The following is a 25044-nucleotide window of genomic DNA, read 5'->3' as shown; positions in this document are numbered from 1 at the left end:
AGTAACTCGAGGTGAGGTTTTAGTGTAGGAGTTAGGGGCCACTTTGACATGCAGAATGAGACGTAGGAACAAAACAGTATATTCTTGTGAAGATGTGATGTCCTTCGGAGTGAGAAAACTCACACAAAGATGAGATTTGTACAATATTCTCTCAACCTAGCTATATATAAACAGGGAATGGTTGCTCGCAAAAGGTCTAACCAGCAGCTGCCTTGGGCAACCATCACCACCAGAGTTCCAGTTCACATTTCAATTGATTTGCTCTTCTATAGAGTGATGGCACCAGATCTGGACTGCCTTCCTGTCATAGAAGGTGAGTCCTTGGGCTATGATGGGATTGTTATTACCCAGCTCATAAGGCATAGGCTGGAGTGGATCCACACTGACAGTAGGCCAGCACTCTACTAGCTGGGATTGGGAAGAGGCTTCATAATGCCTCTATATCGCTCCATGGTGAGACCGCACCTTGAATACTGTGTACAGTTCTGGTCACCGCATCTCAAAAAATAGTTGCGATGGAGAAAGTACAGAGAAGGGCAACCAAAATGATAAAAGGGATGGAAAAGCTCACCAATGAGGAAAGGCTGAAGAGCTTAGGGCTATAAAAAGCCAAGGCTTCAGTCTGGGTCTAGGCCTCATCCAGGGCATTAAGCATGGGCCTCAGCTGGAGCCTCGGCATTGCTAGGCTGAGTTGTGCTGACCTACTGCGACCATGGCCTATGCAAAGCCGAGGCTTTGACCTGATCCTAGGCCTCGACAGTGCTTGAAGCAGGCGTAACTGGGGCTTTGCGCACGCTGGAAGCCTATGCAACATAGGCTCGGCGCGCGCAGCGGTTGTTTGGACCAGGTTTTTGGGGGGTACGCGTGTATTTTACACGCGTACCCCTTTGAAAATCTGGCCCTTAGCTTTTGGGTACTTGCCAGATTCTTATGGCCTGGATTGGCCACTGTTGGAAACAGGATGCTGGGCTTGATGGACCCTTGGTCTGACCCAGTATGGCAATTTCTTATGTTCTTATGTTCTTACATCACAGATACAATTTTATCATCATCCATTGAGAAGGGTAAGATGGGTCGCACGTAGGTGTATATTACTGTACCATAAAACACGGCAACAACATTAAGGTGTGAGGCACAAGTTGAGAAGGCTTTCTTCTTCTTTGCATTAGAATAGATTTTCACAATAGAAGATATAATACAAATATAAGAGACAAGAGTCAATAAAAAAAACCAAGGTATTCCTAACAGCAAATCAGCAAGTAGAGTCTCAGTCTGAGCAAGAGAGCTTTAATATTGGTGGGATTTCACAGAAGAAATGTTTGATAACATTTGGCCCACAGAAGGACAATCTGAACATTAAGGCAGTCAGTAGTACTGAATTGAAGGTGCCAATGAACCATACAACTGCTGCCAGGCATGCACACACTCTCTTGCTCATAATAAGGGGATAATGCATGGGCAGACATATTGCCACATAACGATCATAGCTCATCACTGCGAGGAGTGAAAGTTCAGTACCCAAGAAGGAAGTAAAGAGGTAGAGTTGGACCATGCATCCGGAGAAGCTGATTGCATTCTTCTTTGTCAGAAGGTTATGCAGCATCTTGAGCATAGCAGAAGACGAGCAAAGGATGTCCAATGCTGAGAGATTACTAAGGAAAAAGTACATTGGGGTGTGAAGCCGGGGCTCCAGGATAATGATAGCAGTGATGAGTAGATTTCCCAGCAGGGATACCAGGTAGAAGATTAAGAATATAACAAACAATTCTGTCTGGAAATCTCTTAAGTCAGAGAATCCAAGAACTATAATTTCTGAAATAGTTGTCCCATTCAGGTCTTCCATTACTGTCTGTAAAAATATAAATGGCAATATTAAAATGACATATTCAAATACAAATTATACACAGATGTGGACATTATAACAAACAATTCTGTCTGGAAATCTGGTAGGTCAGAGAATCCAAGAACTACGGTTTCTGAAACAGTGTCCCATTCAGGTCTTACGTTACTGTCTGTAAAAATATAAATGGCAATATTAAAATGACATATTCAAATACAAATTATACACAGATGTGGACATTTTCTAAGGGATTTCCATAGTTAAAACATTTAATAGTAATACAAGCAGTTTTAATACACAGTTCACATCCCAAAAGAGTTTCCTTTCCACAGACTGTGATAGTATCCAAGCTGGATTGCCTTCCTTTATTATGAGGGCACACCTGCAACTTCATCTCTGTAATGCAGTGTCCCCTCCTCCTCCTCCTGCATGACAAGCTGATCTGCCTTCTTCTGTTATAACTGCACCCAATCACACTCATGACTCATTCATTGAATGTGACTGCTCAAATCACACTCAGACTCTCTTTTGGACGAACCACACCTAATTCTATCCAGAGCTCCCACTCCAGATACGACTGAACTGAGGCAAACATTGTGACCCTTCAGCTGTACATCCCACAGTCACATCCAAAGCTCTTATTCCAATTATGACTGTACAAAATTACTTTGAGACTGAAAGTCAGCATAGTATTTCACCTCAAAATCTCTAGCAAAAAAGACTGCATTTAGAGCTCACTATGGGGCTCATGCAATAAAGTGCAGTCATCTGAGCATTCTAATGAATAAGTGGATTAGCGCATATTCAATGCGCGTCCAAGCAGAGTGAATCTAATAGTGCTCATCACATGCAAATGCATGTGAATGAGGCTATTAGGCATTCACTCCCGACGCAAAAAAAAAAAAGTGCGTCTCAGACCAAAGTCCCTGGTGGTCCAGCGGGGGGTCCGGGAGCGACCTCCTGCACTCGGGCCGTCGGCTGCCAGTATTCAAAATGGCGCCGATAGCCTTTGCCCTCACTATGTCACAAGGGCCGACCAATGGCACCGGTAGCCCCTGTAACATAGTAGGTCAAAGGCTATCGGTGCCATTTTGAATACCGGCAGCCGAGGGCGTGAGTGCAGGAGATGGTTCCCGGACCCCCCGCTGGACCACCAGGGAGTTTTGGTAAGTCTTGGAGGGGGGGGTCAGGAGGGTGGGGGGTTTGTTTAAATTCGCTCCTTTAAAAGGCCGAATAATTCAGCGAAGATTCATGGTATTCGTGGGGAATCGCGATACGTTTCACTTCCCCACAAATACAATGAATATGGCCCTATACGTTGCTGATTGCCAATTCGAAGGGAATGAATGCACACCCCTATGAAGTGGTCCTCCCCAGTCCCACCTACCCATTTGCAGTATCAATAGTACTGCCTGTACCCACCTTCCCCCTGGTCGCCTCCATCCCACCCTTCATACTGAAAAATGCCTGCTAGGAACAAGGCATCAACTCACCAATGCCCGGTAATACAATGCCCGGTAATACAATGCCCAGTAATACAATGCCCAGTAATACAATGCTGCTTCTATCAGAAACAGTGCTGGAAGCTAACCTACCTACTGTTTACATGACTTACTCTTCTAGCATTGTCCTGCAGGCAGCAGGGCTTGGGTGGGGTCTTTTAAGACTCCATTTTGGTATGATGGGAAGGGGCTTGTTGAGGGCCAATGCTGGCCCTTTTAGAAGATGGCAGCACCATACAAAGGGGTCCACCACTGTGTGTTTTCTTTTTCCACCTTTCAGAATGCTTCAAAGTGAATCACATTCAGGTGCTGCAGGTGTTTCCCTATTCCCAGAAGACTCACAATCTGTTTGTATCTGAGGCAATGAAGGGTGACGTGGCTTGCCCCAGTGCCACTAGAAGCAGTAATGGGATTTGAACCCTGGCTTCCCTGGTACTCAGCCTTCTCTTCTAACCATGGTGCTACTCCTCCACTCTACATACTTTACCTATGATGTTTTCTCATGGGATGGCAACATTTATTTATTTATTTATTTAGCATTTTTTTATATACCGAGGTATAGCAAAGTTGCCTTCACTCCGGTTTACAATTATAACAACCTGTTACATTAAAAAGATTTAAAACATTTACATTTAACAAGATGAGAACTGTCATATAATATTAATATAAACAAGGCAAGATATACCAAAGGATAGGTACATTGAAGACTGAGTTCAACTGAGTTCAATCATAATAGTAGAACAGTAGTAGACATCTGTAGGAGGCAGGATAAATTGTCAGAGGGGAGGATTGAATGATAGGAAGCTATGAAAGGCTGTGGTATTATGTTTAGAGATCATTGTGTAAGCTGACATTATGAGATTGGCAGAGTAGCCAGACTTTTAGTTCTTTCTTAAAAGATTTAGGGTTTTCTTGAGCGGAGAGGTATTGGGGTAATGAATTCCATAACTTTGGGCCGATGATGGAAATGGCTCTGTTTCTGGTGGAAGAGAGTTTGGCATGTGGGAGTGGAGTCACTAATTGTAATTTACTAGTTGATCTTGTAGTGCGTGGAGAATAATGGATATGAATGATGTCATCAAGTGCTGTGTAGTCTGCTTTGTAAATTGCTTTCTGTAATGTTGAGAGGACTTTAAATTCGATTCTTTTTTCAATTGTGAGCCATTGTAATTGGTTGAGAACGGGTGTGATATGATCGGATTTTCTTTTGCCCGTCAGGACTCTGGCCGCAGTATTCTGAAGAATGAACATATCACAGGAATGCCTCCACCAGGGATATCTCCCCCCAACCTGGGGATTAAATATTGTGATTTAGTAAATAACCTCTTCAACTTGGTAAAACCCGAGTACAGTTGCCATATTAGATAAGGCTTTGCTCAGATCCAATTTAAGTTGTAAACTCTCACACTCACTCTTCTGCTAGATGTCATCCAAACATTTTCCTTCAATGTTTTCATACAAGGACTCTGGAGATTCATCCTCTTCACTGGGCTTACTGTTCATCTTGAAACAATCCCCTAAGCAGAGAAAACCATGAGCATCAGAAAGGAATCTTTATGCAAGAAATTTCCAAAAGCCATATAGCAGGTACATAAGCAATCAGAAAATTGCCCGTGCTGTGCGTGGCTAGGAGGAGAGTGCATGTTATGAAGCAACGCATGCACTTTAGCCCACATTGAGTGGTCGCATTACTGGGTGGCAGGTTTAGGGCAAAGAATGCAATAACGTGTGTAATTATACTTTTTCAAAATTATAGGCATCATGTTTTTTGGGACAAGGTAGCTGCAACGAAAGCACATAGAAATGTCTGCAGGAACTTTCCCTGAGAACATTTTCAACAGGAAAACATGCTCGTAGATTCCCTTTCAAAGCCCAAAGGGAAAGTTCCTGCAGACTTTGCACCAAGACACAGTTTTGGAAATTGCCTCAAATACTTGCAGTATTTCAACAGCACTCATTCTCTTGCCATTTAAATTAAGGATATAAATAACCATTTCATGATACTTTTGCTTCCTTCTTTGGTGCATACTTTAACAATGTTTGAACATTGCAGACCTTTTTTCCCTTTAGGTATCAGCAAGATGTAAAGCCAGATTATAATGGAAAAGTATCTTTAAAAATGCTTGATGACATTGAAGTGTGTGCCGTGACCGTCTTGAGATTTTGAACTGAAATGGCCTTTATTTATTTTTATTTTAGAACTTTTCTATACCGACGTTCATGACTCTACATATCACATCAGTTTACATCAAACCAAGGTTAACATATCTGCCTTAACTGGCAGATTTTAAATATTGACCCCTGTATTATTTAAACCTCTTGAAGTGACAGAATTTAAGTAGTAAATCCATCCTTCTTCTACCAAAACTAATTGACATAACAAGTCACCACCACAAGGTTGCAAAGAAAAAAAATTGATATTTTGAGTTGAATGTTGTAATCTACCCAAAGCTGCACTAATGGAGCTTTTCTATGAGAATAATTAAAGTTAATACCCTTTTCAAAGAAACATGGCTTTAAAGCTCGACTAGTTTGATTAACATATATTAGTTGACAAGGACATGAATAATATAAATGACATTTTTTGTCTGACAAGTTGTTAAAAATCTTAACGGATTCCTATTGGAAGTCACTGAATGAATAAGTTCACACATGGGTGATGTCCAACATTCAAACTAGTCAATTCTTTATCATACTGTGTCAAAAAGAGGACACATCTATATGCAAATATTGTAGGCTTTGAAATCACAAGCCCATGCACCCAAGACCACCAGCTGATGCAGGGTACAATGCAGGTGCTCAAGCAGACTCCCACTGGAGATCAAGGGAAGAGAACGGAGGGCGGGGGAATGATTCAGAAGGGAGGTCAGGCCTCAGTCAGGATACATGTGGGTGATTAGATAAGGAAAGGGGGTAGGGAGGAAGATGGAGAGAAGGGGCCGATGGAAGGATGCAAGGGTGGGAGAGAGGGAATTGAAAGAAAAAAGGATAGCCTTGCTCTGTAAGAGCAGGAACTCAGCCAAGAAATCCTCCTTTCACCTTGGCATACCAACGGCTTTCTCGGCTTTGGCTTACTGCTATTGTTCCCCTTTCTAGCAGCCTTCCAGATCCCGGTCAGCCGTATTTTTGTTCAGGTTACTGGTTCTCAGTAGGCTCCACAGTCATTCCCAGAGATGAGACCAAGAAATAATAATAAAAAAAAAACTACATAAAGAGTGAGTGTAGTTTGGCAGTTGGAGAGGGGCAGATGATGGTAGGGGGACCGTGGGTTGGGGTGGTGATGAGTGCTGAGCAGCTGAGGTTGTGGGCAGCGATAGGTGAGGAATATGCCAGGAATACACATTGTTGCTGGGAGTGTTCGGTGCGCTGGTTCTGTGGCTAGGCCTGAAGCTAGGTCAGGGTGGGGTGCTGCATTATCTCTCTACATACATGTGTGCAAGAACACTCAATTAGAAATGCTAAGCCCAACACATCATGTACAATACAGAAAAATTATATCTAATCTTATTTCTCTCTCATGAAATAGGAAGTAAGTAATGCTTCTTTTACTTACGAGATCTATAGGACTCCAGTTTCAATTTAATTATCCATCCAGTCATTGCCAGGACTAATAGACACAGGAGACAGAACAGCACAAGCAGGGAAGAAGAACCAAAGTTAGCCCTTCCTGTCACAGGCTCCTCTGGAAAACCTAGAAATGGATAGATTGTATCATGGGTCATGTAATCAATGCCTTGTATCTGGTCACATGTATAGTAGAGATATGCATTTGTTTGAAACAAATGGGTAAAATGAAACAAATGCGACAATTTCATTTCATTTGTGGACTCTGAAAACAAATATAAATGAAAATGTTTGTCTAATTAATCTATGTTTCTCAGTCAAGTCAACAGTACATTAAAAAATGTTCTAGTCAGAAAACTGCTGTTACAGTTTTGGCTGCAGTGCAACCGCCTCACCACCAGGGGTCCCTCTAGTGCTGGCTTTCCGGACAGGCCCAGTCCATCTTATCTGTCCACTCTGTGCTCTGGGTGTGTCCTTATAACCCTGCCTGACAGTTGCCTCGGTGCTTCGGCAACGAGCTCACCTGGGCTCCCTGCTCTAGCCTTGCGCGGCCTTCGGGCCTTTCCTTGCCTTGCCCTGCGCGGCCTTCGGGCCTTTCCTTGCCTTGCCTTGCGCGGCCTTCGGGCCTCCTTCCTCGTTGTTCTCACCTGGCCTACGGGCCTTCTGACCTGCTTGCTCTGCTTACGGTGTGTGGCCTACGGGCCTTCTGTGTGTGTGTGGCCTACGGGCCTTCTGACCTGCCCTGCTCTGCTTATGGTGTGTGGCCTACGGGCCTTCTGTCTGTGTGTGTGGAGCCTACGGGCCTTCTGACCTGCCTTGCCCCGCTTATGGTGTGTGGCCTACGGGCCTTCTGTGTGTGTGTGGCCTACGGGCCTTCTGACCTGCCCTGCTCTGCTTATGGTGTGTGGCCTACGGGCCTTCTGTCTGTGTGTGTGGAGCCTACGGGCCTTCTGACCTGCCTTGCCCTGCTTACTGTGCCCTGACCCAGCCTGAACTTAGACTCTGCTCATTGCCGCCTGCCCTGACCCAGCCTGAACTTAGACTCTGCTCATTGCCACCTGCCCTGACCCAGCCTGAACTTAGACTCTGCTCCTTGCCGCCTGCTCTGACCCAGCCTGAACTAGACACTGCTTATTGCTGCCTGCCTTGACCCAGCCTGGAACCAGACACTGTTTCTAGCTTCCTGTCTCTCTCCACCTGGAGCCACCCTGCTGGGTGGTGTTCACGCCTCCTGACCGGAGCCCAAGCGTAACAACTGCAGGGACTACTACTACTACTATTACTACTTATTGGATAGGGACCAACTGGTAACTATAACAACCAACCCTTGTTTTTGTGTCAAAGGAGTCAGGCCAGTGCCAAGGCTGGAGACTTTGGGAAATAGCTAGAAGAGAGGACCAATCAAGGTGAAACTTTTTTTAAACTAGCCTATATCTGCTATCTGGATCAAGTGTTGCTGATGTCCTCCCACTGAAAGGTTTAAGTCCGTGCAAAGAAACTTTATTTGAGCTTTTTGATTTTGCAAGGAAAGGTTTTGTGTTCAGAAGGTCTCTTAGAGTGGAAGAAAAGCTTTTATAAAGAAGGCATTGGCATTGCATTGGCAATGTATTGGCAAAGGGCTTTTTCTGATCTTTACTGCTGCAGCCATTGTCACATTTCTCTTAAACACTTTGACAGAGAGAAAGAGGCAGTCTTTTCTATTTATTCACTGGGACAGGGTAGGATTGGTGATTAAAGCAGTGCTGGAGATTTTTTTTTTTTTTAATGTGTCTATGTCTGTCTGATGCAGAATAGTAAGTATATTAAACAACATTCAGTTATCAATCAGCAGACAGAATGAAGTGAAGAGAAACACAGCCTTGTAAGCCTTCATGGTTCCATTCCTAACAGTTTATCTTTGTGTGAACAAAAGGAGTCAGTAAGCACTAAGCAGTGAGCACATATACAATCTGGGACCAAAATTCAGCCATTAAGCTGCTAGTTAAGTTAGCTGTATACTATATACCTACCTGGCTAACTTAACCGGGACATTCAGGAGTGCAGCAGAGCTCCTGAATATATCCCTCTATCTAAAAGTTATCTGGATGGGAGGCCATGAGAAACATGCCAGCAATTCCATTGCTAGCATTTGGCCAACAGAGATTGGAGGATCCTGTGACGGAAGTTTGTCTTTTCAAAATCAATCTGTCTTTGCTGGGTTTTCCTAAATCTCTATGTGAGTGGCAAAGATGACTGAAAGCACTTGGAGATCTTGCTGCAATACCACTGACGCTGTACCTTGGGAGATCTGCCTCCATAATGCCTTACTGTCATACCCCTGATAGTCCACATTTTGGGTCTTGATGACACAATGCTTTGCTGCCATTCCCTGATACTATACCGTGGGATTTTTGATGCGTCAGAGTTCTTTTTTGCTAGGATTCCACCTAGTTCTTCCACTCTACTTATTTCTTGATTATGCTGCAGTGTTTTGTTCCCAAAAAGAAATGTAAAAAATCAAAATATATACAAGATTTTCTCCTACCTCACACCTCTTTTCTGTTTTTTTGCCTTTTTTGTGGTAGAGGAGGCCACCCGCCCACACGTGCATGTGCGGACATTAAAATCTGGTGCACATGTACGCGCAGTTCCTGGCACATGCACACGAATGTGGCTATTTTTTGACATGCACGCGTCGGCACCCACGTTATAAAATGCGATTCCTGCGTGCACATTGCGCCAGATTTTAATGTCTGCGTGTGCAGGTGTGGGCGGATGACTTCCTCCGCGCATGGGGGGGATTAAAAAAAAAATACGCAGTGACACAATGGGCCTTTGCCCAGTTCCCTCCCAGTCTACTCCAATAAAGGCCTTTTAAAATCTACTTGAGAGTGTTTTGTCCCCAAAATAAATTATATTGAATAAAAGAAAAAAATTACAACTTTCTCCTGCCACCGTCACCTCTTTTCTAGCTCGACACCTTTCTGCTTAAGACCTGCACTGTTATTGCCTGACCTGCTCCTGACTTGTAATGCAGCCTCGGAGAACACTTTCAGCTAGGGGAATTGTTTTGCTGCTTTGCAGTTCATTGGGGAATTTATACCACTATTTGTGCTACATTTGTTGCTCTTTTGGCGCCTTTACTGCTTTGGACTGTTCATACAAATATTTTTGGTTCCCTTTGGCCCTTTTATGATACCTTGGGAGTTTTTGATATCTCTGTACCTCTTCCTGCACACTATATGCCTTGGGAATTTTGATGCCTCCACGCTGTTTGTGATATCCACCCACACTCTGTGCCTTTTCTGATTCCCCACAATGTATGAATTGGGAGGTTTTGATGGCAATCTGTCTTTCTGTCTCACTCTGATTGCTGTTATCTTAACTTCTAATCCATACCTAGTATTAACTTCACAGGCAGATTGCAGTAAACAGCAGGGTTTGTATATTCTCTGTCTCATAGTTTTATGTGTGTGTACACCCAAGACGCCAGCAGACATATAGAGTGTGAGAGACATTTTCTCACACTGTGAATTCCCTGGGTCATGCTATTTAAACTATGGTAAGTTGTTATGGGTATTCCAGTATTGAATGCAGAGGATTCTGGAGTCACCTATAGGAGACAAAGGATTGAGGAATCAGGCAAAGGAAGCTGCAGAGGATTCAAAGATCACTCTGGGCAAAGCGAGGAGGACTTGTTGATCACGTGGGAAGACTGAGGACTCAAAGATCACTTCTGGGGAGGCTGTAGTTTTTTTGTGTTATATGTGGGGGGGGGGGGGGTTATGTTTTTCATCCAGTATATTGCATACACGTTTGTGGTTTGATAACTATGAAAAGTATACATTTTAACAAATGAAAATAGAGTTAATCCTGTCCTAATATTCTTTTAAAATTGCTTATCTAAAAATCTTTGGAAAAAGTCAATACCAGTTTAATGCAGAACATTTCCTATGATCTACTTTCAGCAAAACCAAATTATAAACAAATATGTCATTACTTTTCAGAAAGAAACGTTTACTCCCAAAACCAGTGGAAAATTTCTGGAAGTCACTAAATTAAATATTTCATTTTTAAGAGAACTTCACCTGAGCAGGTGACTCCAGCATCCTCCCTGTGGGAGCATTTATGGTGCCCCAGTGTACGGGATCTGCATTGCCAAAGATAGATTTCACTTCCTGTGCACTTGACATTACTGAGCCAGACAGGTCCATTTCCTTCCCCAAAAAAGGCCTTTCCCTGAGCCCTTAAAGCATGTCCACAATTCAGATTTCTGCAGACTACATCAGCAGCGGAGATCCCCCATCCATCATCACACACCGTGCCCCAGGTACTGCTGAAGTAGATTTCCACTCTCCCGGAGCACCCGGTTTCTCCATTCACCAGTCTCAGCTTTCCATAATCTGCAGAAAAAGGCAGCCACACAGAGGAAGTGAATAAGACATAACAAGTGCCCTTTGCTTCAAGAAACAAACAAAAGATGAATGTGTAAAGTACAACGCATATTTATTTATTTAGCATTTTTATATACCGAAATTCATGTAACAAGTTACAAATCACTTCGGTTTACATTATAACGATAACCAGCACATAAGAATGCATTACAGTAAACAAGGATGCATCAAACTTGGATCCATGGAACTGGGCTTAACAGAGAAGATAACCAGAAGAACTTTAACCGGCGAGCCGGAAGCTAACTTGGGACTAAGACCAGGTGTCTAAGAACATGACGCTGGTACTGGGTACTAAGGAGAAAAATTTGTTAGGTCATCTGTACAAAGGACGGATTGCTAGAAACGATGGACTACTAGCGAACGGCATAATTGATTCAACGGGTCTGACCTGAGTTTGAGTTAAGAGAAGGCTTGGTTGTTTATTTATGGTTGTTTATTTATATTTATGGATCTTTGTACTAATTGGCAGGATAAAACACGTTACTTATTAGTTCTAATGTTCTATAGGACTAGGTAGAGTAATTTTATAGCTGTGTGTCTATCAGCTACTTATTATAAGCAGACTTTACTTCAAATTTCCAAAGAAAACATACACATAAAAGTTTGCATTGAAAATTTGAGGGTAATTGGCCTGGTACACACCGAATAACTTGCAGAAAGTTACACTTGTTTTTAGAGAGCATAACCTATGTGAGAAGCAGGAATAATTCAGAATGGCTATGCATCTGATTCAAGATGTTGTCACCCGGTGGAATTCCACCTATTTGGTGCTGCAGAGTTTATCAGAGCAGCAGACACCCATTCCTGATCTATCTCTGGGAACAGAGATTGGTGTGGATCATTCACTGGGGCACCATGACTGGGTAGTGATGAGGCAGCTGATATAAATCCTTAACCCCTTCAAGAATGCCACAGAGAATCCAAGTTCCAGAAGCACCACCCTATACAAGTTCATCCCTGTAGTAAATATTTTGAAAGAAAAGTTAGAGGGTTTCCATGAGCAAGAGGAAATTAAAGGATAGGTGCTACTGTTCTTGGACACTGTGCAGCAGCAGGTGCATGTGAGACTGAAATTTCACAGAAAAAGATGACATACGGGGAAATATCACAGGAAAGATTGGCCACCCCAGGGAGTAGAGCAGGCACACGCAGAATCTTGACATCTATTTCCTCTCCCACCTGCTGCTGCCGGCAGGGTCCTCTGTCTGAATATGGTCTCTTCTTTTTGAATATAGTCTTTTCTAATGGTCTTAATCAGGAGGTTGATTGGTACTCTTTAATTTAATTTAATACAATTTAAATGCCTTTTCTTTGACATTTCAAGTATAAAGGGGTGGTACTTCTGTTTGGCTTTGGTGCACATTTGTTTTGAGATGCTAAGTGAGCTCGATCGTACTGTTTGACAGTTGTTATTTCTTTTGTCTCTTGACCACAAATTACTAGCAGGCATTTTATTTGATTTTTTTTTTTTTTTAGAAGTGAAGCCTTTGACGTTTATATGAAAAAGACTCAATAGCAGGTTTGCTCCGTGAAGACTACATATGACTGATTACCCCCTGATGCAGAACTCCTTATTGAAACATGGATCATGTCGGGTTTGCTTTTGGATTGAGCCATCTTTATGAATACATTTTCTGTAGATTTATTATCAAATAAGTGGTTTTATTTGCAAATTCAAAAAAATAAATATTTATTGGGTTATGTTATGAGTGGACTAGCCCTATGATTTGATATAAGGCAATTGAAGGCTGTAATCCTAAAGGGCTTTATATATCATTTAAAGTTTTATATGCAGTTGGGCATTAGAGTTTGTGCACATTACTTAGTGTTTGTCCCTGCTACAACTTGGGCACTTCTGTTTATCCATATAAAATATATATATCATTTCTCGGAATGTATTTTCTATACTGTGTTTCAGATCTCTTCCTTTTGCATAACAGTAATATTTTTCAAATATTTTCTTAAAGAAATGTAGTTGTTTAGATACAGACTGGCAAGAACTAATCTCAAAGATAAATAACACAATATAGGTCTATTTTTCTTAAGAACATAAGAACTCATTAAGAACATATCTGAACATAAGCAAGAAGCAGTAAATTATCTTTAAAAAAAAAGGGAAAAACAACATAAAGACAGGAAAAATGTGAATGAGGGTCAAAGACCAGCTGAAGCAGGGACTTGAGGAGAAATCTGAAATGGATTTTTTTGTCTTGCTTAAAAATGACAAATGACAAAGTATAATTTATAAAATATCATTCAGAAAGTAACTCAGGCACATTAGAATATTATTCCTAAATTCAAACAGAATTTTCTTTCCCTGTTCACACATACAGGCATAGCCTTTAAAATCCATCACTTCCTACAGATTTTGTACATCATTATTTTTTCCTATTAAACATTGCAAGCATGGCTAGCATTGACACATGGAAAATAAAGGGGGGAGAGACACATAAAAGTAGGTAACATTGAACCAATTCAACAAAGACATTCATGAAAATGTAATAATTTCTCATCAAAACAGGCATGAACTTTGCTCTCTAGCCATCTATAAAAGACTTTAGCCAATCAGTTCATTCCAAATATTGATCATGAAGAAAGATAAGTACTAGTATTTAAAAATATACAAGAACTAGAGAATGTTTAATTGATAATATGGATATTTTTATTTGCAAAATGTTTTTTTCAAAAAAAATATATGTCACACATTTGGGAACACAGTGAACTATGATTATATATAAGGCAGAGAGTATATATTTGTGAAAGCAATTTATCAATGATGCCTATTATAATAGTCACATTAAATAATATCTGTGACATTAGGGGAGTTGGAGTATTTTTTCAATTTTGGTTTACATCCTTACACTCCGCTTATTGAATAAGGAAGTGTTTTACAACTATAGAGTTAATAAATGCTGATAAGAGATGAATATCAAGGAATCACAAACAGCACAACAATGTCAGAAACACAAGGTGTAGAGTGGAGAAAACCACAAACAGCACAAAGATTATAAACTCCCAAGGCATAAAGTACAGAAAATGAAAAACCCCCAAAGGTAGAGAGTACAAAAAAAACTACAAATAGCACAAAGGTGTAAAAACTGCATAGAAACGTTTGAGGTTCCAAAATAAAAAAGACTTTACTGTGAAAATGTCCTTCAAGTCAAACAGTTGCAAAAATTGTAACAATATTTGCAGTAGGGATGTACAGTCCTACAATTTTCATTTCAATGGGTTTTTTTTGTTTTGGGGGTGGAAGAGTTCCTTTCTACAATTTGTTTAATATTTTATTCATTTCTATTTGTTTGCTGAACTAAACAAAAGACATTAACCAGCCCCCAAAATGAAAACCAATTTAAAAAATGGCCCTTTTGTGATTGTAAACCATCCTCTCACCTTTTTTAATTTAACACTGAGATTAGGCTTGCCCAGCTGAGCCTCCCAAGACCCTTCTTAGCACAATTCAAACCCATCCCAGGGTTCAGAGCTTAACCAACTGGGCCTCATCAGGACCCTCCCACCCCAATTCAAAGTTTCCAGGGTTGGAGAGTTCCCGCCTGGCCCCCACTTAGCCTTTTACTGGGTCCTTAAAAAAGCCTAAAGGGCAGAAGTGAAGCCCACTTGCGCCTGCCTCCAGTCCAGAAGTTTAAAAATGATACCAATGTGATATAACTTCAGTGCCTTCCTCTGGTGTATAATGTGTCAAAGTTACACTCATAGGGACTTTACTGTCTGGCCCTTTATACCCATTATTAAACTCTGAAGACATGAGGCTTCCAAACTCTATCCTTCATTGCATGAAACTGGTTTCTGACCATAAAATGTTTGGGCTTCTCAGGCCACTTCCCTGGACTATACCACTGTAACCTCTACTAGAAGGGATTGACCTAGCAAATGGTTCAGACCACCCACTATTCTGATAAATGCAATATGTATTCCAGTGGGAAGATCATAGACCTTAGCGAAGGGACCATAGGCCATTTTACATTGAGGTTTCAGAATAACTTAGCTGTAGTACTTCACTTTTTACCTGTATGACATAACGTTTCACAGAACACAGAATACTATATGACACATAATGTTGATTCCTCGATTCTTGCGCTTGCTTTTTTATCTGTTATAGTTTGATTGTCCATTTTCACTTCACTGTCACACACATTGATCCCAGAAGACTCACCTGAACAAATTACCCCAGCTTCCATGGAGTGATTACAATTGACATCCTCTTCATGTTTTGTCCATAATCCAGAGCATTTGTGAATTTTTGAATGAGCTTTGGTACAATTAACTCCATTGGCCCAGAGAGGTCCAGAACTTGGCCCAAAATAAGAATTAGTTGGAGCTGCAATTGAATGCCCACAATTTAACTCTTGACATAACACTTCAGCATCGGTCAGATCCCAATTACTATGGCAAATCGCTCCCCAGTCTCCATTTGAGTAAAATATCTCCACTCTTCCACAACAAGGATCTCCTCCATTCATCAGTCTGGTATCATCTGCTAAACAAGAAGCAAAACTTTGCTTTAGAATTTAGAAAATAATGTTTTTAATTTTTAAGATGGTATGCTAGAATATTTTATTAGTGGCTAAATGTGAGCACATAGATTTAAACATTTCAAAATGATGACATGTTATTGAGTTATGGGCCTAAATTCATAACATACACCCTCCCTCTCCTGGTACTATCCCCAAGACACCTCTTTTTTTGCTGCTAAATTTATATATGTTATAAACTTATCAGAGTAGCTTTAGGTGACTAAAAGCCCATCTAAGCACATTCAGTCAACATAAAAAACATTTTAGTTTAGATATGTATTTATTTATTTATTTATTTAAAATCTTTTCTATACCGTCGTTAAGCGGGCGCCATCACAACGGTTCACAATAGGGCACAAAAACTATGTTGCATAAAGTGTCTGGAATTCTAACTCTTAAACAGGTGCCATCAAAAATACTGTAACATAATATCATAATAAGTACTATCTGGTGAGTGTTATCAGCTATGTCTAGTTTTTCTAACTCTGCTAAAAGTTTGGTGTTACTTAACTTTAGTTCTTTGTAGTTTAAGATAGAGGTGGAGATTAGAATATAGGAGAGGAGACGCACTTTAAGAAGGAAGGAGTGTGTCTGTGTGGGTGTTTGCTTGACCGCACCTAACAGTTCCCTGGGTTCTACTCTCCATTCTCTTTGTGGTATGCTTGCTTAAATAGCCAGGTTTTTAAATTTTTTCTGAATGTTTTGATGTCTCTTTCCAATCTGATTTCTACCGGCATGGTGTTCCATATTATGGGTCCTGCTAGGGATAGGGCCCTGGACCTTACTTGTGTTAATCTGGCTGTTTTGCCTGAGGGAATAGTTAGCAGTGCTTTGTTTGCTGACCTTAGATTTCTGTGGGGGGTATGTAAGCGGAGGGCTGTGTTCAGCCACTCTGCTTTTTCGTCGTGTATTAGTTTATGAATGGTGCATAAAGTTTTGTATTGTATTCTTTGTTCAATGGGTAACCAGTGTAATTCTATTAAGGTTTCAGCGATATGGTCTCTTTTACTTACTTACTATGTAGATTAAAATACACCCCTTTGTCTTTATGATATTAAATAGAGAAAGATATGAGCCAATTATATGAGTGAATTCATAAGTAGAGAAAAGAGAACATTGGAAAAAGGTGATTGGTACAGCAAAAAATAGAGGGATATAGAATGTAAGAAAGGGAAATGGAGTGATGCAAAGAGCAAAAATCTTGTAAAGGATGAGACAAGTTGGGAGAACGAAACTAAGGAAAGAAAGCTGCAGAAAAAGGTAATCAGTAGGACAGACTACTCTCATCTCTCTGAAGCGGGAACCTGGAATATGAAAGTTTAATTTATTTTAAGACACCGCTTAAGGAAGCCAACTGTCCCCAGTCTTCTTATATATATAGGTTCACCAAAATATGCCTCAGTTTTATCCACGGTTAAAAGCTCTTAAAGAATGGAGTTGAGTAAAACAAGATGACAGCAGCATGCTGAGCTCTCTTGTTGTCAGAGCCCTTTCCTTCCTGAGTTTTTCTGTTTAATTGTTACCATTACGGTAAAGCAGAAAGGGAAGGTAAGATCTTACCCAATTGAGCCCTCAAGTACCCCTGCTTCGGGACTGATTGAGTGCTTTGTCATCCGGGAGAGCACCCAGCCCAAATTCTCCATGAGTTTGCCTTCTTGAAAGATGGTCAGGAAGGATTTGCTACCACTGATGGAAGCTCTGGACACCTCTTTGAGTCCAGAGGAAAAAACAGGAAAAAGTATATTCTGTAAAGAAGTGATGCACAAATACATGGCGAAGTCAAGGCTGATGCACAATACAACTACAAACACCTTGAATGCACCATCATGCCCAACTCTCTCCCATAGCAATGATTCCTCCTTCTGGCCTACACTGGGAGAGGTGAAATTGGCATGAAGGGAGATAGCAGGAACGTTTCCCACCATTGTACATGATGAGGTAAGGGGATGATTTCAGAAAAGAAAAGCAGGCACAAAGAAGCCACCAGCAGCATGAGGAATAGAAAAACATTCAGGAGAGAGAGTGGATGTCAACAATGAATATGCATGAGATATATTTGCATACAATGGAGGCAATGCAAACAAATCTACCTGTATATTTATTGTGGATATTCTGAAAACCCGATTGGCTAGGTGTGTCCCAAATCTGGGTTGAGAAACAATGTCTCAGAGGTCTTGATATTTAGAGATCCATTCCTGAATTTTAGGTGGGTAGCCATTCCTCATTTCTTCTCATTCCTCCATTTTCCCACTCCTGCTCTTTCCATATTTTCAGACTTCCATTCTAACTGTATCCTCCATCTCAGTCTTCCTTCTATTCTATGGTTCTGTTGGGTTCCCTAGCCATACTGGTACTCAAAGAAAGGGTTTGGGGGGTTCAAAGCAGGAAGATGAGCTGGAGCTGGAGCTGGAATAGGAGATGAAACTGAGAGCTGAACTGGACTTAGAAGTCAGAACTGGAGTCCGAGTCAGAACATGGATCTAGAGCTGACACATGAAGCCAAAACCAGAATTTGGAACAAGAACTGGAGCCTGGGCTGGGACATGGAGTTGGAGTTGAAGTTGGAAACAGAACATGGAGAAGAAACTAGATTCAGCATGAGAACTGAAGATGGGAGCAGCACAAGGTTTGGAGCTTTGCACAGGTAGCTGGAAGCAGGAACATAACTGAAGCTGGTAGAAGTGACTGGATCTGCAGACAATCTGCAGCTTGGAGCTAAGGGTAAGGCTAGGAGCTGCAGCTGGAGCTTGGAACCTGGCAGGTTGAAGCAAGGCAAGGACTATAACTAAAGCAGAGAATAGGAACTTTAAGCAAGAACTGGAAAATAAAACTGCAGCTGGAATTTAGAGCAGGGACTGGAGATGGGCTAGACTGAAGCTAGAACAGAAACCTGAAGCTGCAGCTGAACATTGAGTCAAGAATCAGATTTTCACCATGGAAAGAGAGAATTCACCTTGCTAGAGAGCTGGATAGCTTTCTGATTGCTGTGAATGACTTCCTTTTCCCAAAAATCCCTCTTTAGCCTGACTGTCACTAATCTGGTTCAGATGTGTCCAAGGTACTGGTCATGTCTCTTAAGACTTTTGACCTTGCTTGTCTCCAGCTTCCTGGTTAGTTCTCTGATTAAGAGTTTAGCTCTTCATCTCCTGGTTGTCTCCAGTTCAAATCCAACTTTTGCCTTCCCCTGTAGGTTCTGTTAATCAAACTCTTGTTCTTCCATTAATCTCCTTAAACTCTACTCTTATCTCCCCCTATTAAAACTTCACCTAAATCATTTCTGTCTTCTCCTCTTCTTAGCTCCTACCTTGCCATCTCAGTTTCTATCTTAACTATCTCACTCTCAGTGATCTCCCCTCCCTGTTGGCCATCTTACTACTTTCAGTCCCTTGTTCTCATCTTCCCCTCTCGGTCAGCAATCTACTCAGCTTTCATTTCCATCCTCAGTCCCGTGTTTTGTCTCAGCCTTGCAGTGCTCCATCTACTCCATCCATTTCACTTTCTTATGTCAACAAGTGGACCAATCCTTAGTCTCCTTGAATGGCAGTACCCGAAGAACCCAAGAGACTGGGCTGTCTGCTGAAGGTTGACATAATTTTTGGAATCTATTAGGTATAGATGCTACCAAGTCCTGAAGTAAAGAAAAAATAGATGTTCTTCCCCCGACAAGAGAGAACAATAGCAGGACTTGCAATATCCAAATAAATTCTCCTGGGCCACTGCCTAACTCATGTGTTCATGTTCTTTTCCTGATATAATGCAGTCTCCTTTTGTTATCCATGCTTCCAAACTGCCAAAGATTTGCTCTGTTTGTTCCGTGGTTTCTTTAATTGCGACACTGGTTTGAGTTTACTATCTTTTCTACTTTCTAAAGAAATACTAATCAACAAACTTTATTTCCTCATATTTAAACTGACATGAAAGCTTTCTGAAGATAAATGACTCCTTATGAATAAATGGTAAGAGAGAAGAGTAAGCAATACATTACCAGAGCCAGAACACAATATCCATTGTGGGTCCTGGTCATAATCTTTTGTGACAGCGCACCAGTACCTCCCATCTGTCCTGCCATCAGTGGTGCAAGAGAAATATGACTTGCCTTGAAAAGTAAAAGGGAAGACACAGATAGCAACAGAAGCTTTCCCTTGAAGCTCTGAAACACCAAAGAAAACATGAAATCAAATGTCTATAGTAGCATAACAATGCTGTCCTAGATCCTGACTCATCTAGTGGCAGAAGGACAGAACTACAGTTACTGATAACAGCTTCCACTAACGTACATGGACTTGATTGGTTCTAGTAAAAACTGTAATTCTAAGATCTGAAGATGTTACAGAGAGGACATGGGGAGAGGAAAACCACATTCAGGGTCACTTTGCAAAGCCATTTACATAAATGAAGAGAGGCATTGGAAATATGTGAGCTTTTTAAAATGTAAAATGTAGGTGCACAAGTAAGAAGCTGGAGCTTCTGAAGAAGAGTTGTAACTTTGTCTTAGCTGATCTGTGCATACCAGGCCAATCACCCAAGCATTTGTAAAACAAACTTGTGTGTATAAATTCACTTTGAAAATGATCACTAAAGCCTGCATGTATAACTTATACACAGAATATAGCCCCCACTTAAACAGGAATAACTTACCTTCTACATGGGTAAATATCAGTACATCTGCAGACATTGTCTGACAAAATGGGCATTTAGAGGCGGCATTCCTGAGGGCACCTCAGCTTGGGAGGAGAACACTAGCAAGCACAGATTTTAATTTCTATTTTGCATGTCTTCTTTTCCATGAAAACTGTACCTGCCCAAAACGACAGTGCCAATGTGCACAAGACCTTTGAATCCATGGCAGGATTGAAAGTGATAGTGAGACATCTGCTTTCCCTTTGAAAAGCACTGCAGAATCCTCAGCAAAATGTGTCCCAATATAAACAGTTTGAACATTACCCCCTTAGAAACAATTTGTTCATGTAAATTTCAATTCTCCTGCATGAGAAGTGTCCGGCTCAGCCGGCCTAAGCTTCTGCAGAGCCTGCCACAGCATGCGAGCTTGCAGGGGGACCGGGAGGAGGAATGTGCACTTGATATTCACAGTACACATGAGATTTGCCTCCTTCTGACTGCCCCATGAATCGCAGGTGCAATGCGTACGAGTGCTTTTTGCTATAGCTTTTATGCTTATCCTGGAAGTTTCTCTTTAATAATTATTGACAAAGTGTGTACAGCATGGGCTATGACAAATAATCTCCAAAAAGCACAAGCAATTCTAGGGTCCAATTAAATTAGACAAAAACCATTTTAAAGCAGGTATTCTATATTGGAAAGCAGGGACAAAGAGACAGGTTGTTCGTATGACCTTACATTTAATTTTACTCATATGAAAAGCAGGGTCTGAAAATTGTCAGGCACTTGCAGAAGGTAAAAGCAGATTGAGTTCAGTTCTATTGTGCACTTTCTTGAGATAAATTAGTTCCAATGAATACATTACCAGAGGCAGAGCAAAATTCCCACTTGGAATCCAGATCAAAACTGCTTGTGGTAGCACACCAATACTTTTTGTCAGCTCTTCCATTGGGGATACAGGTAGTGTAAGCTTTCCCACTGTACGTAAAGGGAAAGACGCAAGGGGCGGTGCTGATAGTTCCACTGAGCTCTGGAAAGGAGGCAATAGAAGCTCACATGGTCTGATGTACCCCACACGTGGGAAAAAAGGAGTTTCAGTTTTTAAAACAAGAAATTATGCAGGGATGGTTGTAGGATTCCTGAGGGTATGCACAGCTTGGATATCAATCAAGGTCAATGTAGAAAAGTAGAGATTGATATTCTGCTAACTTCAGGAGTTAGCCAGAAAAAACCTTGCATTTAAATTCTCTTCAACCAGCTAAATTTTGTCCGGCTGTATCATAATCTGCTCAAAATTTACTAATCTAGGGGTAAATAATCTAAACTGCACAAATTCCATTGGAGTTTACACCAGTAATCGACGTAAAACTAGGACCTATTAATTGCAGTTCACTCGGCTGAGACTGCCCACTTGGATATGGATAATAATTACGGTTGCTATAATAGCAGTGATAGCTTTTAGAGCTACAGCTATTTGTTCTCTAGGAATTGGATTGTCTATCAATATATATTTAGCTATGGAAAATTGCCCTGCCTATAGTGCTGCTTCATGCATAGCTTTACGGGAAGTGAGAAGAGCTCCTGTTGGTAAGGATGGAAGGGGTGTGCATGGCTGCATATACATGGAATTTTCAAAAGTATATGCATAGTTTTTCTCAGAAACACTATCCACAGAAATAACCAGGTATAATTATATGTGGGTGAAAATACACGCTTACTTTCACTTTTAAAATTAGTGCCACAATTACCTGCAGACTTTGAATATCCTCCTGTTGTGCAGTGATTTATTTGTGGTATCACCAGGAGTTAACAGAGAGTTTGTTACTCCACTGAAGGGCCATGGAGAATGGAGATTATTCCTTCTCCCCCCCCACACCCACACAAACCCCTTCCAATGGTCAAGGGCCCCAATTCTTTTTCAAGTAGCCATCAGTGAACAGTTGCAATTAGTAGAACCAACTCACCATTTGCTGGTTCCACCATGCCCACAGCTTTAGTCACGTGGACAATATATAAATAAAAGAGAATCAATGTTAGAAAACTCAATTTTTCATTTGTTACATAAAAAGTATAAAGGCCTTCCTTAACCAAGAAAGGTTTTGTTGGCTTAATCCTGTACTTCTACCCTTTTAAAATCCGCCCCATTATGATCACTGTTGTCACAATTCCCCTTTATGTTACCTCTCACAGCAAATACTGTATTCCAATAATAATTATTTTATTTCTTTATTTAAAATATTTATATTCCACTTCTTACAAATTGTACCATTTGTATACAGTAAAAACACTCATAATAAAACTGCCATTATAAGAACAAATTATAATGTACAACAGACAGACATTGAAAGTACTGATATATCAGCATCCTTTGCAGTTACTCAAATGCCTCGTTATATATATAATATGGCTTTAAGTCCCTACATAAACACCTTTAGGTCAGCTTTTCTCTTATCTGAACGGGTAAAGCTGTTCCAGACTGGCTCCCTTTTTTCTCAGTTCCTTGACCAACTGTTCCATGAAGCAGTCATTTATTTAATTTAGAAACGTTAGCTCTGTAGCATGTCCTGTTGTGATATTTACCCCACCAATATTTGGGTAACTGAAATCTAATAGCTTCCCTGATTTCTCTTAGTATTTCTTTGTCTTATCTGTTCATTCTGTCCCCATCACACATGAAGTTTTTATTCATATATATATATATATATATATATATATATATATGTATATATGTATATATATATATATATATATATATATGTATATATATATATGTATATATATATATATACATATATATATATATATATATATATACATATATATATATATATATATACGTATATATATATACATATATATATATATATATATATATACATATATATATATATATACATATATATATATATATATATATATATATATATATTCCACAGTGGATTTATTCTGCTGCAGGATATTTATTGTATTTGATTCCACGCCCTCTCTAACATATAGTATCACCCTCCATCAAGTTGCCCACCCTATCACCGCAGTATAACTTATACCCTGATGTAGCACTGTCCCATTGGTTAATCCTCCTCCACCAAGACTCTGAAATGCCAATTATGTTTATCGCATCATTCACTGCCATGCACTTTAAATCTCCCATCTTATCTCTTAGACTTCTGGTATTTGCCTATAGACTCTACAGCTCTGAAAACTGATTCAATGCAAGGTAATTTTCAAAATAATTTCCATGGATAAACCTGTATTTAACTGCCTAAAATGGGCTTTGGAAACCTGTCCAGCCTTGCCGCAGGTAGAAGTAATTGTGCAGCTTTACTCCCAGGGAAGCGATGAATTCCCGGAGATAGGGAGGTTAGGGAGAGCTAAAGTGGATGCAACTCTCCAGGACCCAACCCACACAAATAGCAGGTGCAACGTCCACAGGTGCGTGGGGGTAACTTCTGGGGCAGACTTTCCTGATTTCAAGCTTTCTTCATGTGATCGCTCTTTGCAAGGACTCTTTTGCTATTATTTATATTTATTTAAATTGGTCATTTCCCCTCTCACTTACTCCTTTGCTTTTTCTTCCATTCTTGTTCCTTTATTTCTTTATTTGATCTGTGTTATACCTTTCAGGCTTTTTAAAATGAATTGCATGCAGGTTCTGAAGATATTTTCTTGTCCCCAGAGGGCTCTCCTCGTTTTCCTTCCTATTATTTTTTATAATCTCTTCTGTCTCTATTTTTGTTTATGTCCTCTCCTCTTCCTCACATTCTCTTTATCCTTTAGCTTTCTTTCCTCTGTTTCTCCTCTCCTTTCCATCTTTCACCAGATTACATCTACTTTTTGTCTCTCTTCCCACTAAACCGGTGGCTTCATGTCCTGTAATTCCGGTCTGTGCCACCTGCACGACTCTGCAGGTTAGTCAGGAACTGAGTAACCTGAAAACAACTTGTTGGAAGATTTTATAAAGCAGAAGAGATTTAGTGCCCATCCCAAACAATGACCCATCATATTAGCTATAATATTACTTACAAATTTCCATCCAGATCAGAGTTTGGAGGACAGTGACCCAGATCATTCTTGGAATTCGATGTTCTTCTTTTCTACTTTGTGCCTGAAACTCTGTGTATTTTACTTTTTTGTTGCTTATTTCCTTTAGTTGCCTACCAGAAATAGCAATTTATAATATATGAATCTCTACTTTTACATGTGATCTTTTGCCTCTGAGTATGGCTGTAAATGCCAGAGATCCAATTCCTGTCCTTATTTACACTTAAGATGAAAACCAGGAAACCAATCACAGGAAGCAACATGAGTTCCATGAACATGAGACTGTGTCTTTACCATATCTTTAGCATACACACAGCAATGTATTTCCCCTTCTGTCACAGGAAACCAGATTATACACTAAGAAAAACAAAGCTACTATTATTGGCCAAAGTATAGTACAATTTGCAATCCTCCATTATTGAAGAATTGTTAATTGACAGCCTTAGTCCAAATGCCGCACAAGCTTATTGGTGAGTCCATGTCTAAGCACACATCTGATTTTGTACACA

General features: G+C 40.5%; 1 protein-coding gene across 4 annotated transcripts; it reads right to left on the bottom strand.

The window, feature by feature from the left end:
* Nucleotides 1–1767: 1767 nt before the first annotated feature.
* On the bottom strand, nucleotides 1768–24739 carry LOC115075186 (deleted in malignant brain tumors 1 protein-like). Of its 4 annotated transcripts, none has more exons than XM_029575422.1 (9): nucleotides 24518–24739; nucleotides 22459–22485; nucleotides 21360–21524; nucleotides 19860–20024; nucleotides 15514–15837; nucleotides 10974–11288; nucleotides 6896–7033; nucleotides 4755–4859; nucleotides 1768–1849 (listed from the first exon to the last, which is right to left on the bottom strand). In XM_029575422.1, the coding sequence occupies exons 1-8, from the start codon at nucleotides 24561–24563 to the stop codon at nucleotides 4762–4764; spliced, it is 1278 nt and encodes a 425-aa protein (XP_029431282.1). In that variant the 5' UTR covers nucleotides 24564–24739; the 3' UTR covers nucleotides 1768–1849; nucleotides 4755–4761. The 4 variants fall into 4 exon arrangements, with proteins under 4 accessions (XP_029431282.1, XP_029431283.1, XP_029431284.1 ...); XM_029575423.1 differs by having other exon boundaries at nucleotides 15514–15834; XM_029575424.1 differs by lacking the exon at nucleotides 21360–21524.
* Nucleotides 24740–25044: the final 305 nt, after the last annotated feature.

The sequence above is a fragment of the Rhinatrema bivittatum genome, chromosome 13 (genome assembly GCF_901001135.1).
Source record: "Rhinatrema bivittatum chromosome 13, aRhiBiv1.1, whole genome shotgun sequence".
In the NCBI taxonomy this organism is placed as follows: domain Eukaryota; kingdom Metazoa; phylum Chordata; class Amphibia; order Gymnophiona; family Rhinatrematidae; genus Rhinatrema; species Rhinatrema bivittatum.
Note: the sequence above shows the minus strand (reverse complement) of the source record. Positions and strands in the feature narration are given on the sequence as shown.

Bases quoted from the DNA above. Each gene is read 5' to 3' on its own strand.
- LOC115075186 (XM_029575422.1), bottom strand. From the start codon at position 24,563: ATGATCTGGGTCACTGTCCTCCAAACTCTGATCTGGATGGAAATTT. The intron at 7,034-10,973 runs GTGAAGTTCTCT...ATCCATTTCTAG, and splicing joins TGCTGGAGTCACCTGCTCAG to GTTTTCCAGAGGAGCCTGTG. The intron at 4,860-6,895 runs GTAAGTAAAAGA...TTCTCTGCTTAG, and splicing joins ACTGGAGTCCTATAGATCTC to GGGATTGTTTCAAGATGAAC.